At 45.7% G+C, this 15,672-nt stretch overlaps 1 protein-coding gene and 1 non-coding gene across 2 annotated transcripts in view; both read right to left on the reverse strand.

The window, feature by feature from the left end:
- Positions 1–362: 362 nt before the first annotated feature.
- LOC121566997 (eukaryotic translation initiation factor 4 gamma 1-like) overlaps positions 363–15,672 on the reverse strand; it is a 45,355-nt gene continuing 30,045 nt past the window's right edge. Inside the window, exons 11-31 of the mRNA XM_045211557.1 lie at positions 15,154–15,242; positions 14,655–14,847; positions 14,185–14,318; positions 13,809–13,979; positions 13,307–13,714; positions 12,996–13,142; positions 12,597–12,830; positions 12,360–12,464; positions 8,566–8,886; positions 8,073–8,196; positions 7,876–7,993; positions 7,409–7,656; positions 7,057–7,178; positions 6,487–6,659; positions 6,117–6,242; positions 5,921–6,002; positions 5,661–5,759; positions 4,839–5,003; positions 3,322–3,403; positions 2,821–2,961; positions 363–1,844 (exon numbers count right to left, since the gene is read on the reverse strand). Coding sequence (XP_045067492.1) covers positions 1,660–1,844; positions 2,821–2,961; positions 3,322–3,403; positions 4,839–5,003; positions 5,661–5,759; positions 5,921–6,002; positions 6,117–6,242; positions 6,487–6,659; positions 7,057–7,178; positions 7,409–7,656; positions 7,876–7,993; positions 8,073–8,196; positions 8,566–8,886; positions 12,360–12,464; positions 12,597–12,830; positions 12,996–13,142; positions 13,307–13,714; positions 13,809–13,979; positions 14,185–14,318; positions 14,655–14,847; positions 15,154–15,242 — 3,467 coding nt within the window. The 3' untranslated portion in view covers positions 363–1,659. The remainder of the gene's footprint in view (positions 1,845–2,820; positions 2,962–3,321; positions 3,404–4,838; positions 5,004–5,660; positions 5,760–5,920; positions 6,003–6,116; positions 6,243–6,486; positions 6,660–7,056; positions 7,179–7,408; positions 7,657–7,875; positions 7,994–8,072; positions 8,197–8,565; positions 8,887–12,359; positions 12,465–12,596; positions 12,831–12,995; positions 13,143–13,306; positions 13,715–13,808; positions 13,980–14,184; positions 14,319–14,654; positions 14,848–15,153; positions 15,243–15,672) is intronic.
- LOC121567233 lies at positions 13,190–13,256 on the reverse strand. The gene has a single exon (XR_006001083.1). It is a non-coding gene; the product is annotated as a small nucleolar RNA SNORD66 (small nucleolar RNA).

A 15,672-nucleotide genomic window follows, 5' to 3' on the forward strand; every position in this document is an offset into this window, starting at 1 on the left:
GTAGGATTAAGGTCTAGTCACCTCTTCCACCCTCGATCTACACAGATGGAACTTCTGCACAAAAGAGAAGTCAGAACACACAACTCTGCAGATGGGAGAACTTTAGAAGTGGAGACAATGAAAACAAACAAATGCAATTTCTCAGCGGCGGAGCCGCATACCCGTGTTCTGATTGGGTGAGACTTACACAATGCAGTCAGCTTCCTCATTCCACAGGACAAAAAACAAAAATGTACAGTAAAGGCTTTGTTTCTTTTTGTAGGACAACAGGGGGGACGAAAGTTTGAAATCTGACATTACTGTGAAACTACATGTAGGATTTCAGTCCTCCCCTCTCTTGATAAAAATAAAATAAAATAAAATGTTTTCTTATTTGCAATGTTCTTTATTATCTTTTCCAGTTTCGGATATGAAAAGAGGCATTCATTTTCTTAATTAAATACTTCAAAGTAAAGCAAAAAAGTATTTACAAAAGATTCAATTAAATTGTAATCAATGACTTCAGGTGGATAATTACAAGCACCTGCTAGCTGAGGAGAGAAAAATATAAATACAGAGAACTGCCACTTTGCTTCAGAAAAAAATATTCATGGCATAACATTAGCATTTTTATTTTTGAAAGAAAGGTCATATATTACATAAGTCTCCTGAAATGCATTTCCACTAAACGGAAGCAGAAAGGCCTAAGGATAACGTACTGTGAACGTTCTTTTTTTCTCTTTTTGAAATTGCTTTTTTAAAGTTGATTTCTATATATACACACACACACACACCTTTCAAGTTTGAATTATGATTCTTTTTTTTAAAAATCCACATCGTTTCAAGACCGTTCTCCCTTTCCAGCCCCAGTTTTAAGTGTAGGAGTAAAGTAACACAGGACAAATTAGGGTTGGCGAGCATGGCCATAAGGAAGCATTGTGACCCCCAGCAGCAAAAGGTCATTCTCCATCGCTCCCCAGTCCCTCTCCACCAATCCCAGGACTTCCATAGTCCATAGACAGGAAGTCCACAGGAGTCTCAGACTCCCAACTGAAATGTTCAAAGAAAATGAGCTCCAGCTTGTCCACTTTTCTTTACATAGATTTTCTTTTATATAAAAAAAAAAAAACATGCCAATCATCCTACTCAAAAATAAAGAGCTAAATCACTGACAGAGTCATGTAGAATCGTACATACGACATGATGGCCATCATGTCTCATTCAACAGGATATATGATGTAATCAAAAATATATATATGAGCAGCCTTTATTAGTTCGCTGTCTGTTGTGGACTTTCTTTGTTGTTTTGCTAAACATCATGAATAGTGTTGCTACGGCAACGTGACGCCTTTAAAACAAGGAATAAAACCTCAAAACACTGAAGTAAACAGCCACCCCTACAGCTTGTTGTTACGCTTATCATTCTCTCGCAATTAGTTTCTCAATTTAGTTCATTTTAGTTCAAAGACATTCAGCAGCGCAAAATAAACAAAAATGAAAATAAAACAAAAAATGATTGCATTTTCAATCCGTAGTAGAATCTCCTAGCTGATTTTTTTCCTTTTTATGCAGAAGGATTTTGTTGATTCTAACAGCCCCATGTTCCTGAATCATCAGACAGCATGTTCTCGTTTCTCCTCCAGGTTCTCCCAGTGTCCAGGGCGCGCTGGTGAGCAGGTCCTAGCTGTTGTCAGACTCCTCGTCCTCTGCCTCACGGAGCCAGGTGAAGAAGGCGGTGACGGACTTCAGGGCCACACCCTTGCCCTGCATCTCAGTGGGGTCCTTGCTGGACTCCCACTTGTAGAAGGCCTCCTCTTTGATCACGTCCTCGTCGTACAGCGTGTCAAAGAACATCCGCAGCAGGTCTACAAGAAAGGAGGAAGACAGGATGTCAACACAATGTAAGGGGAGGGAGACAGGATGTCAACACAATGTAAGGGGAGGGAGAGAGGATGTCAACACAACGGAAGGGAGAGAGGATGTCAACACAACGGAAGGGGAGGGAGAGAGGATGTCAACACAACGGAAGGGGAGGGAGAGAGGATGTCAACACAACGGAAGGGGAGGAAGACAGGATGTCAACACAATGGAAGGGGAGGGAGAGAGGATGTCAACACAACGGAAGGGGAGGGAGAGAGGATGTCAACACAATGGAAGGGGAGGGAGACAGGATGTCAACACAATGTAAGGGGAGGGAGAGAGGATGTCAACACAATGGAAGGGGAGGGAGACAGGATGTCAACACAATGTAAGGGAAGGGAGAGAGGATGTCAACACAACGGAAGGGGAGGAAGACAGGATGTCAACACAACGGAAGGGGAGGGAGAGAGGATGTCAACACAATGGAAGGGGAGGGAGACAGGATGTCAACACAACGGAAGGGGAGGGAGAGAGGATGTCAACACAATGGAAGGGGAGGGAGACAGGATGTCAACACAATGTAAGGGAAGGGAGAGAGGATGTCAACACAACGGAAGGGGAGGGAGAGAGGATGTCAACACAACGGAAGGGAGAGAGGATGTCAACACAACGGAAGGGGAGGAAGACAGGATGTCAACACAATGGAAGGGGAGGGAGACAGGATGTCAACACAATGGAAGGGGAGGGAGACAGTATTTCAATACACAATGTACACAAAAATAACTAATCTAGGAGACAAATTGGTCAACCACACCCCTCGGTCAAATAACCCCTATGGAAAAAAAGGAAGAAAAAAGGCTAAAATTGGGAGACAAACACAGGACAAAATAGAGTCTTCAGCATGTAAAAAACTGCCAAAGAGACTTGACACATAGGGAAACAGAGAGGAGAGTGACTGAAGTCATTGTGCATCTCACTCACTGGCAGGTTGCTCCATCTCCACCATGAGGGCCTGCAGAGCGTAGAGAGCCTGCAGCTCCTTCTGCTCATCCTTCAGGTACTTGTGGAGCAGCTTGGCCCTCCGGGTGATCACCCTCGCATCCAACTTGTAAGGGTTCTCACCTGCGGGCAGAGAGGGAGAGGTCAAAAACTATATTTTGGTATTTGTTTCTTACATTAGTCCACTATTGATACAGTCCCAAAATGTTTTGCATGTCAACAGTCATGTTTTCAAGATATTGTACTTTCAAGAAGCAAAGTGTCACCGGCCACATCATCATGATGATGCGTTTGGAGTGATCTGAGCCATAATGTGTTGGCTCGGATATATTATTATTTCCACATTGTCCTTTCCAGCACGGTTCCAGCAACTATGCATCGGTACAGAGCTGCTAAGTAGTGTGAAAAGAGTATTAGAGTGGAGGGTTTTCCTGAAACATTGTTGGATTGAGAGGTGGTAGCAATAAAGGTAGGGTAACTCACAGATGATGGCCGACTGGCAGATGGCTGTCATGACTGCTCTGACAAACACGTTGGAGGACATCTGCGTCTTGTCCAGGTTAGCCTAAAGAGGGAGGGCACAGTCACATCAACACATATCAGTGGGATATACAACAAGGACCAATGGGGACAATATATACAGTGTATTTGGAAAGTATTCAGACCCCTTCTCCACATTTTGTTACATTACAGCCTTATTCTAAAATGGAATATTTTTTTTCTTTTTTAAATTAAATCTACACACAATACCTTATAATGACAAAGCGAAAACAGAAATACCTTATTTACATATGTATTCAGACCCTTTGCTATGAGACTCGAAATTGAGCTCAGGTGCATCCTGTTTCCATTGATCATCCTTGAGATGTTTCTACAACTTGATTGGAGTCCACCTGTGGTAAATTCAATTGATTGGACATGATTTGGAAAAGGCACACACCTGTCTATATAAGGTCCCACAGTTGACAGTGCATGTCAGAGCAAAAACCAAGCCATGAGGTCAAAGGAATTGTCCGTAGAGCTCTGAGACAGGATTGTGTCGAGGCACAGATCTGACGAAGAAGGGTACCAAAACATTTCGGCAGCATTGAATGTCCAAGAACACTGTGGCCTCCATCATTCTTAAATGGAAGAAGTTTGGAACCACCAAGACTCTTCCTAGAGCTGGCCGCCCGACCAAACTGAGCAATCGGGGGAGAAGGGCATTGGTCACTCTGACACACAACCATCTCTGCAGCACTCCACCAATCAGGCCTTTATGGTAGAGTGGCCATCATGCTGTGGGGATGTTTTTCAGTGGCAGGGACTGGGAGACTAGTTAGGATCGAGGGAAAGATGAATGGAGCAAAGTACAGAGAGATGATGAAAACCTGCTCCAGAGCGCTCAGGACCTCAGACTGGGGCGAAGGTTCACCTTCCAACAGGACAACGAACCAAAGCACACAGCCAAGACAATGCAGGAGTGGCTTCGGGACAAGTCTCTGAATGTGCTTGAGTGGCCCAGTCAGACCCCGGACTTGAAACCGATCTAACATCTCTGGAGAGTCCTGAAAATAGCTGTGCAGCGACACTCCCCATCCAACCTGACAGAGCTTGAGAGGATCTGCAGAGAAGAATGGGAGAAACTCCCCAAATACAGGTGTGCTAAGCTTGTAGCGTCATACCCAAGAAGACTCGAGGCTGTATTTGCTGCCAAAGGTGCTTCAACAAATTACTGAGTAAAGGGTCTGAATACTTACGTAAATGTGATATCAGTTTTTTATTTTTTATAAATGTGCAAAATAATTATGGGGTATTGTGTAGAGATTGATGAGGGGAAAAAACAATTTCATCCATTTTAGAATAAGGCTGTAATATAACAAAATGCAGAAAAAGTAAAGGGGTCTGAATACTTTCCAAATGCACTGTAACTGAGTCTATTGGTAGTACTGCACAAGGAACCAAAAGCAAACCAAAATATTCATTGGGTGAGTGGACACTCTCCCTCTCACACGTCATACCTCGACCCAATCGTAGATCCTCTGGTTTTCAGCCTTGTCCTGTATGAGTCTGTCCAGCTGTTTGGTCAGCTCCTCTGAGCTCAGCTCCTTCTTACTGCTCTTCTCTGTCTCATCATCATCGTCATCATCATCTCCTCGTCCTCCTCCCAGGGTGAACTCCACATTCTGCATTCAGAGGGAACACACACAACAAGAGAGTGAAACTTCCCATAATTAATGTTATGGGCTATCCAGACAGGAAGCGATGGGGCGGAGCAAGGTTTGCCAAAATAGAGCAGATTCCTATTTTCTCTGCTTCGGCTGAGCGGCTTTCACATGCACGAGCACCGCAGATCGCTACGCCTAGAATAACGTCTCCTGCCTAGCGCCATTGAAAATGAATGGGCAACTCTGCTGCCGCTTCCTGTCTGGAAAGCCCTTAAAGCACTTTGGGACAACTGTTGATGCAAGTAAGACTATATAAACACATTTGATTGAAATTTGATCGATTTATCTAAAGGTAGACTCAGCTGTATGACGTAGATGCACAAAGTAAACAGCAGTGAGAGTGTTAAAGCTTGAGGCTCAACCTCAGCTGTTTTGGTCCCCTGGCTGTAAGTGTGTGAAGCGAATCCGTGCACATGCACAGATCCTGTGACCGTGTGAGAGCGAAGTCTTGCATCCCGCTCATCTCAATATCTGTGGTGCTGCTCGTGGCAAAGTCATTTCACTGAGTCTACCATTAATAATGGACTATTATTTCATATTTGTCTATCAGTTCAAAAAGGGTCAATCCTATATGGTGAATCTGCTTTCAATCCCTACAGGGTCATGACCTCTGACCTCTTCTGTCACAAACTTGTTGGCGTCCTCGTCCTCAGGCAGAAAGTCTTTCCAGCTAAGCCCCGCCTCCCTCCACATGGTGCCTGCCTTTTTATGGCTCTGAGGTAGACGGATAGAGTAGGTTCCATTTAAAACACTTTGGATCCACAAACATGACATTTGCATAGGATTCAAACATCAATAGGTAATCTAGATGCCTGGACAGATATGAAAACATAAAGCACCATCTCCTTTACAGGTTGGGTAGTGAGAGAACGTACCATTCCTTTGCAGAGTAGGGTGAGGATCTGGACAAGTAGAACTCCAGCCGTCCCCTGAGGAACCAGGGGCTTGGATATCTCCCTACAGGGTCATAGGTCAAAACAAGGTCAGTAGGTCACATCTTAATATAGAGGATACTGACTGATTGAATAGAGTTATTATTAGTAGAGGCCTAGAATGAAGCCTGGGACTGACTTGAAGAGCTGTCCCATGGGGATGCCTCCTTCGTGGAGCATAGGGGTGATGAGCTCAGCCAGGTAGAGCCAGATGTGGGGGATGTCTATGACCATGTCCTCCGCCACCTCCAGTATCTCCTGAAGCCTGTTGAGACACACACACACAAACATTATAACACACACACATTATAACACAACACACACACAAACATAACACACACCAAATCAATCACTCAGATTCATCAGATAGACTTTATCTAGAAAATAAAAAAGGTCAATATACTAGTGGTCCACTACGACACTTTTCACATATTCAATGTTTCACAACTCATTTGTGTGTAGTGTTGTTCCAAGGGCAGAAAACACAGACTCTCTCTGAGGTGACTGACCCTCTGTAGTACTGCTCTTTGGGGAGGGTGCCTGCCTTGTACAGCTGGTGCAGCAGCAGGCCCATGCGTTCTCTGGCGATGGGGCTGCGCTCCAGAGTGGACTCCAGACCGCTTCGTACAAACACAAAGAGCAGCGGGGTGCTGTTCATCTCCACTACACACTGCAGCGCCTCCTACAGCGCCGGAGGGGAAACAGGATTAAAAGTTTAGTTTTACTCCTCTAAAGTAGGGCAGTGTTTCAGTAATAAAAACATGTTTCAAAAAAATGTTTTGTTGTAGCTCAGTTGGTAGAGCATGGCGTTTGCAACGCAAGGGTTGTGGGTTCGACTCCCACGGGGGGCCAGTATGAAAATGTATGCACTCACTAAAAAACTAAGTCGCTCTGGATAAGAGCGTCTGCTAAATGACTAAAATGTAAAAATGTATATCATTTACATGGAAAGCCATTTTCAATTGCCACCATGTGGCCAACTAGCTAGAGTATGTATTATTCAACTGTTGCATATCTGTGTGTGGTTGATATGTAGGCAAGTCTCTCCAATGATCTGCATGGGTATAAATGTAATGTACCTTCATGTCGTTGATGTGTAGGTACTCCTCTATGATAGCTGTGGACTTCTTTTCCAGCTCTTCTTCACTCAAGGCAGGTTTGGTCTGGGGAGGAGGGGGGGTTGGAGCAGCTTCCCTCTTCACTGTGGCCCAAACAGAGAGAGAATGTCACATACAGAAGTTACTCTGAAAATGTCTGCCTGAGAAATCCTTGCCTTTTAAAACATTACAAATTCCCCATAAAGGGTTCCTGAATTGGTTAACATAGTACCAACTCTCTGCCTTTCCCCATCCCTTTAAACCCCTGGTCACTCCTGCCAGCAGTACTGTAAGCCTGACACAAAGTATGCTGTGTGTATTCTTTGTTTCATACCATTCTCTTTGCTCCTGGCTCGGTCTCTGCTGCCCCGGTCGTCGGTCATGCTGGCAACGCGGCGTACAGGATCAGCAGGGCCGCTGTGCTCCCTCTCTCTGCCGTGCTCCTCCGACTCCCTGCTAAAGCTCCGCTTGGTGACCGGGGGCCGGTTCCTGTCCCGGTCGTCCCTCCGGTCAAAGCGGTCGTTGCTGCCACGGTCATGACGCTCGAATCTGTCGCTGCCACGGTCCCGGCTAGAGCTGTTCCTGTTTGTGTATAGGGGGAGGGTGGTAGGGTGGGGGTAGATGCAAAGAGTCACAAGAAGACCTTAATTCATCTGAACCAATCAAACATTCTGCCCTGTGGTAGCAGTGATGTTCCATATTCAAATCAGTGACTATCAGACACAAAGAGAAAACCTCCCAGATAGAAAGAGATATGTAAAGGACAGATGTAGTATGTTGTAACGTCCCAGTGCTGCTGACCTATGAGGAACTCTTCTGTCCGAGTCATGTGAGGGCCCTGAGGAGGAGGGCTGCTGTGGCTGCAGGGCTGAGAACCTGTTGAGGGTGCTGGTGGCTGGGCGGCCTCCTGACTCTGGGGCTACACACACACAGTTCATTTTTAAAGAGCCTAAGAGTAGATATTTCACAGTGGTGGATGTACTGGTAAGAGGACTTACTGACTTCCCCAGCGGGTTTGGCTCCGGTGGTGCCTCCACTGCTGCCCTTGCCCCAGCTGCCCCACATGCCCTTACCCCCAAGCTGGGGCGCCAGCAGCTGGTTGTTAAAGTCCAAAGCCCCGGGCTGCAGAGAGAAGGAGAGGTTAGAAACATTACTTTTGAGGAAAGAAGACTAGCAGTATTGTTGGGGGCAAAACATCTTGAGATCTGAAAAAGGTCTGAAGTTTCAAGTTACATAAGTGAGAAGTTTGGAGGAGTCAGAAATGGTATGGTCATAACTCTAAATGGAGGTTAAAGGTTAAGTGGTGAGTACCAGACTACAGAGTGAGTGGGTTTGGGGTTTCAGTCCAACAGATTAGATTAGAAGAGTTGGGAATGGTAGGGCTGATAGAACTTTACAATGGGGTTGAAGGTTAAGGAGGTGGGTGCTAGACTACAAGTGGAGGGGGTTGGAGTGTTTCAGTCAGAATCCACAGTATGATGTATCACTGACCTTAGTGATCTTGCTGAGTCGGCTGGTGTCGATGGGTCTGCTTTTGGTGGAAATGGGAACTGTGTTCCAGCCTTCGTCCTGGGGCTGACTCCTTTGGCCCGCCTGGGGGTGTTGGCCCCCACGGCTCCCCTGATCTCTTCCTCCTCCTCCTCCTCCTCCTCCACCACCACCACCACGTCCTCCACCTCCTCCTCGGGTGTTCTGGTTGAGGAGTTGCTGCTGCACCTTGAGAACCTCCCTGTGCTCCTCCAGCTCAGCCTCCTTGTGAATCTGGTCTATGGTCTTGGGGCCCTGCTCTCCTCTCCTGGGGACCCATGTGTTCTGGGAGGGGGGAGTGGGAGTGAGTTAGGGCTGTCCCAGACTAAAAAAAATCTTGGCTCAACAGTCGTCCTTTTCTTTCGACCAATCGATATTTCCATATATAGACAGACACACCCTATGTGTTTGAATAAAAATCAACTACATATGCACTGAGCTTGTCTGATGCTTTAAGAACACGGTTTGATTAAATAATGATGACACACAAACGACTCCAGAAAGAGCCTGATGGTCCCACTGTGTTAAAACAAAATGACAGCGAGTGCCTGTGTGACTGGCGCACGTTGTCGCTCTCCTCCCTACTGCAGCCAAAAGGCACCACGGCACAGCAAGTGTTTATTGTGCTGTCCGTGCTGAAGCTGCAACATCATTTCAGCCATTTAGTTTCTTACTTGTTGCAGATTGAAAAGTTCTGTTACCGAAATCCATTATTTGTTTAGGACAAACACTCCCTATTCCCTCAACCCTTGCTCTCTTTACGTAAAACATGTAAACATAGCATGCATGTGACCAATAGGGCCTGACCTATAGCCTATCATAAACACATCAATTAATTGGTTATAACAAACTCCAAACACAGTAACACGTGACAGCAAAATGGATGCGGAGGACGTGAAAAATAAATGCGCAAATGTTTACTGGTTGCTCCGGAGGGGAAGGGGAAGTCAGATCTGTGGAAGACATTTGACTTAGTTATGGAAACTACTGGAGATCAAGAAAAAGGAGGGTATAGGAGCAAGCGTTGCATGAGTATTATGTGTGCCAAACAGTTGCTGTCAGATTACAATAATAAATAAAAACCATTTGGAAGTGTAAACACTAAATAAATAAGTGTACCAGAGAGTCTGTTCTAATGAGAAATTAAAAATATAAAGCCTTTATTATAGCAGACTAAAAACAGTTGCATGCATTCGTGAATTGTGGTTTATTTATTGTTTAGGCTAATTATTCAAAGCTCCCTTTATTATTTAATTTTAAAACTAAAATGCTTGATTGCATTTTAAAGCATGAATGTCTCGCATGCTGTGTGATGACATGAACGAATGAATCATTGAATGAATGATTGATTGATTGATACAGTAGCCTATATATTGAAATATAGGCCTAAGTAAGTTACGGTATTAAGACTAAACAGGAAGGTCTCTTAGGCCTACAGCTCGATGGTGGTTATACAAGGCTACTATACAAAGCCTACTAATGATAACGACATTACTTATTATAATGATGATCATAATAATAATAACAATAAGAAGGAGATTAAGGAAAAGGTCTTAGAGTGATGGACTGTGCCATACCGTGGCCTCCGCAATGGATTAGTCCACTGAGACCGACACGAATCAGACAGATGTCTTGTGCACCCTGAAAAAAGGATGTGTTACGACTGCACGACTAAAGAAATCTCAGTCGACCAACAGCCTATCGACCAGTCGACTAAATGGGGTCAGCACTACAGTGAGTACAGTAATATACTTTAACTGAGGATTGGAATTAAATGGAAAAGTGTGGCATACCCTTAACACTCCATATCTCTTCGAGTCAAAGGTCACTTAGTCAATAAATTAAGACAAATGGGTGACTTGACAACAGGGCTATAGAAAGAGCGCGAGAGCGAGAGAGATGCCTTGCCTTAACCCCGTTGTCAGCTTTTCCAGACAATGGAAACTGAAACTATAGCGTTTTCCCAGTAAATGGCAGGGGCCAGTGTGCTGACTGAGTGCAGCTGATCAGCTCTTATGAAACATCCCGACTGCTGCTTTGGTAACAGCTTTGGTAAGACACTTACTGGGGGTGGAACCATAGCAATCCTATAACTGTAATTATGGATCCAGTGCAACACCACATCACTGCTCTAACCATACTGCGAGTCACTGTCGAACAGACACACAAACACATTGAGGCTCTGCAGACATTTTCCCAGAAAAGTCACCGGAGACTAAACTAGTTAAAGTGGAACAGTCCAGCATTTATGTTGTTTTCTGGTAAACTGCATTACAAGAAAACCTCAGACACACACAGCTAACAGTACTGTACAAATACATGCACATCTAGACCTTAGATAGAGGCCTAGGCTACAGATCCTTAGTTAACATACCTGTATGTCCTTAGTAACTAGTAGTTTTCAAACAAAGTAAGAAATGTGAGTTTGTGAATCACTGAAAGCTTAGCGAATTGGTCATAGGCATTAGGCTTGGGCTGTATACCGTATATATCGGGTTATTTGGAAATACCCACGGGATGGTTTTTCAATACTGTCAATACCACTGAAAGTATTTATTTGAAGCTTAATTAATTTGAATATTTGTAGCTAGTTTTTAAATAAATACCTGCAGTCAACTTGTACAATTTAGGAGATAATGAAATATCAAGATCTGCGTTATGAAGCTTATCGGTTGTCTTGGGAGTAACTGCAGCCCGCGCCAGGTGATCTAGTTACAGTATGGAATTCACAACTAGATATCTTATAACTAAGTTAACTGCCTAAAATGTGCTAAATGATCTGCAGTTGTGTATTTGGTTTGCTAACTTAGTACCAAGTTATCTAGCTAAGTGGTTAGCTTCTTGCAATCAAGCTCCTCTTGGTAACAGAAGAGAATACCTTCCGTCTAATATTAGTTTTGTGCGTGCACCAAACTGTGTGGCATTTTTGAGTTACTTGTATAACTTTATGAGTGGGATGTCTGTCCTGCAAAGTTTGTCAAGAGACTGTATAAAATGTTTGCATGCGTTCGTTAGATTTGACATGTACTTGTTAGCATTGCACTGTGGTCAGTGCAGGTATTACCGAATATCCTGGTATGGCACAAGATCGGTATGAAGGTAGGACAATCTGGATACTGCCCAAGCCTAATAGGCATGGATAACTAGTTTGTGTGAACATCAAGGGACACATCCGTTTAGAAGGGTGGTAGACATCTAGACGGTGAATGACTTTGAGAGGAGGGAGTCGGTTACAGTAGCTTGGAGAGATGGGATTGGCTGCGGGGTGCAGACTGACTCCTGTCTCAGCCTATGGTACAGAGGGGCAAAGCTGGGGATCCTCCCTGTATTAAAGAGCTGAGTTTGTCTCTCTATTATCCCACTTCAGAACCCACACGGGCCAGGACTACAGACTAGTGTGGGCGTCTACGGGGCTGTAAAACAACACAACCCACTATGATACACTACACATGCATGCATAGAGAGGGCTTGTAAAGGAAGTGAGACTAGAGTTCAGAGGTGATTTGGGATCAGGGATACATTCAGAGGTCAGAGGTGATTTGGGGTCATGGATAAAATCAGGGTTTAGGGGAGACTATTCTGTCTATGGTAGTTTGACCAAGTGTTTACTGATATGCTTGGATACATACCAACCAGAGGACAAGGGTCAGTCAGATTAGATAGAGATGACCAAAATGTTTAGGTGAGAGGGCTGAAGCATTACCCAGACACTGGTGTGTGTGTGTGTGTGTGTGTGTGTGTGTGTGAGGAGGTATTACCCTCCTGAGGTCCAGTACGTCCTGCAGCATGAAGCGGATTCTGGACGATGTCTTCTTCTCCTTGATGATCTTGTCCATCTGGGTAAAGTACTGGTCCATACGAGGCTACAGAAAGAGAGACAGGCAGGTTAGTGTGTATGTGTTGGTGTGTAAATCTATGTTTCTTAGAAATAATTTGGTCTAAGTGTTGTAAAGGATGCGTGTCTGTGTGTGTCAGTGACACTGGTTCAGCATTACCTTTGCCTTCTCAAAGTCCAGGTCCTTCCCTATAGTGGACAAGAGTCTACAGAGGCACTCTAGCGACTCCTCATCGTGGTTCTTCAGCAGCTTGACGATGCAGTCGTGCATGATGGCCTCAGTCAGCATCTTCAGCTTGAACAGCTCACCAATGAACTTGATGTTGCCTAGCGACCGCCGCCGCGCCTTGTCTTTGGCCTCCTCCAGCTCCGCCTTCAGGCGATCCTTCTCCTCCTTCAGACAGGAAGTGATGTAACAGAGGGAGAGGAAGCAGGAAGTAGGGGGAGGGAGGAGAGGGAGGCATACCAGACAGATGGTCAGCTAACTCCTACAGAAATCAAAACCAAGTGTGTCTGTGTGAGAGAGACATTTTAATTGGTCACAGAGCCCAGCTCGTACCGTGGCTGCAGCATCCAGCTCTTTCTGCTTCTCCTCAAAGATGACATCATCGTCCTTGTCCTTCTCAAACTCCTTCTGACAGCGGTTCAGAAGCAGCTTGCGAAAATTCACAGTGACTCCTGGCTTGTCTGTAGTGGGGACTTTGAGCTGACAAGATGAAAAGACAAAGAAACAATTTAGGCCACGGTTGGAGAGTTTTGCAGACGTCATATAAAGTCAGTGGTCCAGACACGTGGCACAGAACGGAGGTCATCACCAGACCAAGACCAGCACACTAGGTGTACACACACACACCCTTCAGAGTCACTCACCCCAATAAGGCAGCGGCACATGTTGGCGTAGGCCACAGAGAAGTTGGGTTCAGAGATGGCCTTCTCAAAGATCAGATCTATCACTCCCTTCAGCCTCTCCTCCGTATCGATGGTCAGCTCTGTGACCTGCTTCATCAGCTGTTGGAACATCTGAGGGGTCAGCTTGTTCAGGATACTACGGACCCTCTTGAACAGCTCCTTGGTCTTGGCCTCTTCTGGGTCGTCGAGCTCCTCCTCAGGAGCAGCTCGCCCACTGGCAGCCTTCTTGACAGCGGGCTTCCAGGCCTTCTCAGCCTTGTTGAGCTTCACGTCGTCCGTCAGAGAGGAAGAGATGTTGATGATCCTCCTGGGCTCCTTACGCTGGCCCTGCTGGGAGCGACGCGGTCCTCCACCACCCATACCAGAGGGCTGGAGGAGAGGAGGGAGGGGAAAATGAAAGTTTTAATATAATCAGAGTGTAGTATTTGAGAAGATTGACAGATAGTTTTCCATGGTAACTCACTGGTCCTCCTCTGTGGCCACCCCCTCCACCACCACCACCACCACCACCTCCACCTCCTCCACCTCCCATTCCAGGCCTGCCCAGGTTGGCAAACGAGGGTGTGAAGTCGGTGCCCATGTTCATCCCTGGCAAACGGCTGGGGTCCAACTGGCGGAGAGGGGCCTTATTCGCCTGGAGAGAGAGAGAAGTAGTACCAGGAATAGAGAGAAACAATGACGGAACCAGAGGACAGAAGATAAATAATGACGGACACAAAGAAAGACAAAATAAATAACTGGTGATGAAAGTGGTCCATAAAAATAAATGCATGAAAATAATCTCCAATGGACCGTGCAGTGATTCCTCCAGTCCAGCAGGGGACAGTGTTGTACGGTACCTTGTCCAGCACAACATCACTGATCTGAGGCAGGCCCTCAGGCTTGGACATGGCGACACTGATGAACTGGAAGCCCAGCAGGAAGTCCCTGTCATACCTCTTCTTCTCCTCTGGGTCTATAGGCCTACATAGTTCTGGAGGAGAGGAACAAGGAATTATAGAGGAATCACATATGTGAGTTTTCATCAGTATAGCGTTCAGGTTGGTAGAGTTGGGGTATATAGTCTGGCATCCGAACTGAGTATCACTCCGTTTCACTTTTTTTTTTTAAACATACATTGATGTCAAATGGGACTTTAGGACTCGTGCTCTGACAAAGCATTTCCAATAAAGTGAAACTTTGCATCCTCTCTTGACTGACAGAGGCAGACCTTGTGAGATAAGGTGTAGAGGATAACGTTAAGAGGATAATATTCTAAGTAAGTATAGAAATGTTACAGGGCATCTTAGGGCCAAGGTTCAGAACCCACCCTCTTTGTACTGGTACTTCAGATCCCCGGGCTTGGGTTCGATATTCTCTGCATCTAGTTTGTCCTCCTTCTCCTCCCACGTCTCATCCACCTCTTCGACTGCAGGGGTGGCGGCTGGGCGGGGCTCCTCGGCGTCAGAGGCAGAAGTGGGTGTGGCCTGCTCTGGCTCAGGAGGGCTCTCCACTACCTGCTCCTGGAGAGAGAGAGAAGAGATGGAAGAGAGAGAGAGAGAAGAGATGGAAGAGAGAAAGAGAAGAGATGGAAGAGAGAGAGAGAGAAGAGAGAGAGAGGGTGGAGAGGAGAGGAGAGCGAGAAGGGGGGGGGGGCGTATTAGTCACTGTAAACATTTTTTCTTCTTCTTCTTCTGGGGTTTTTATGGGCCAGCTGTAAACAGGCATTCTTAAAGCTTTGATATGATGGCGTGGGTAGTGTATTTGATATGAGATAGCGTGGGTGGTGTGTTTGATATGGATGGCGTGGGTAGTTTGTGTGAACGGACCTCCTTAAAGGCATCCAGGAGGTCTCCAACAGCCTCCTTCTTGTTCAGATCCTTCATCTTCCTCTTTTTCTTCGGCACAGAAACAGCAGCTACAAGCAGAACACCACCAACACAGTCAGACTAAACCTTTATGTATTGACACTCAATCCCCAATCCAACCCTAGCACCCAAACTCCACCTAGCCTATCAGAAATCAAGGTGGAGCGGTTACCACATTGCCAATATCTCTTCAACGTTTTATTTTTATGGCTTTCTGTTGGAGCTATGATCACTCCAAGTACCCACTGTTCCGGGTCCTCGGCGTAGACATAACCCTGTCACTCTCTGCCCCTCATGACACAGGCTCGACACACAGTCGGACTGCAACGTAGATCCTCCTAGACAATGTTTCATCTTCACGAAGTGCCAACGGGTAGGGTTAGGAATTGAAATTGAGAAAGACAATGTGGTTGAATGAGACAGACAGACAGATGGCTCCAGACAGAGGAAAAAGACAGACAGACAGATGGCTCCAGACAG

This window comes from Coregonus clupeaformis, chromosome 5 (genome assembly GCF_020615455.1).
Source record: "Coregonus clupeaformis isolate EN_2021a chromosome 5, ASM2061545v1, whole genome shotgun sequence".
NCBI classification, from domain to species: domain Eukaryota; kingdom Metazoa; phylum Chordata; class Actinopteri; order Salmoniformes; family Salmonidae; genus Coregonus; species Coregonus clupeaformis.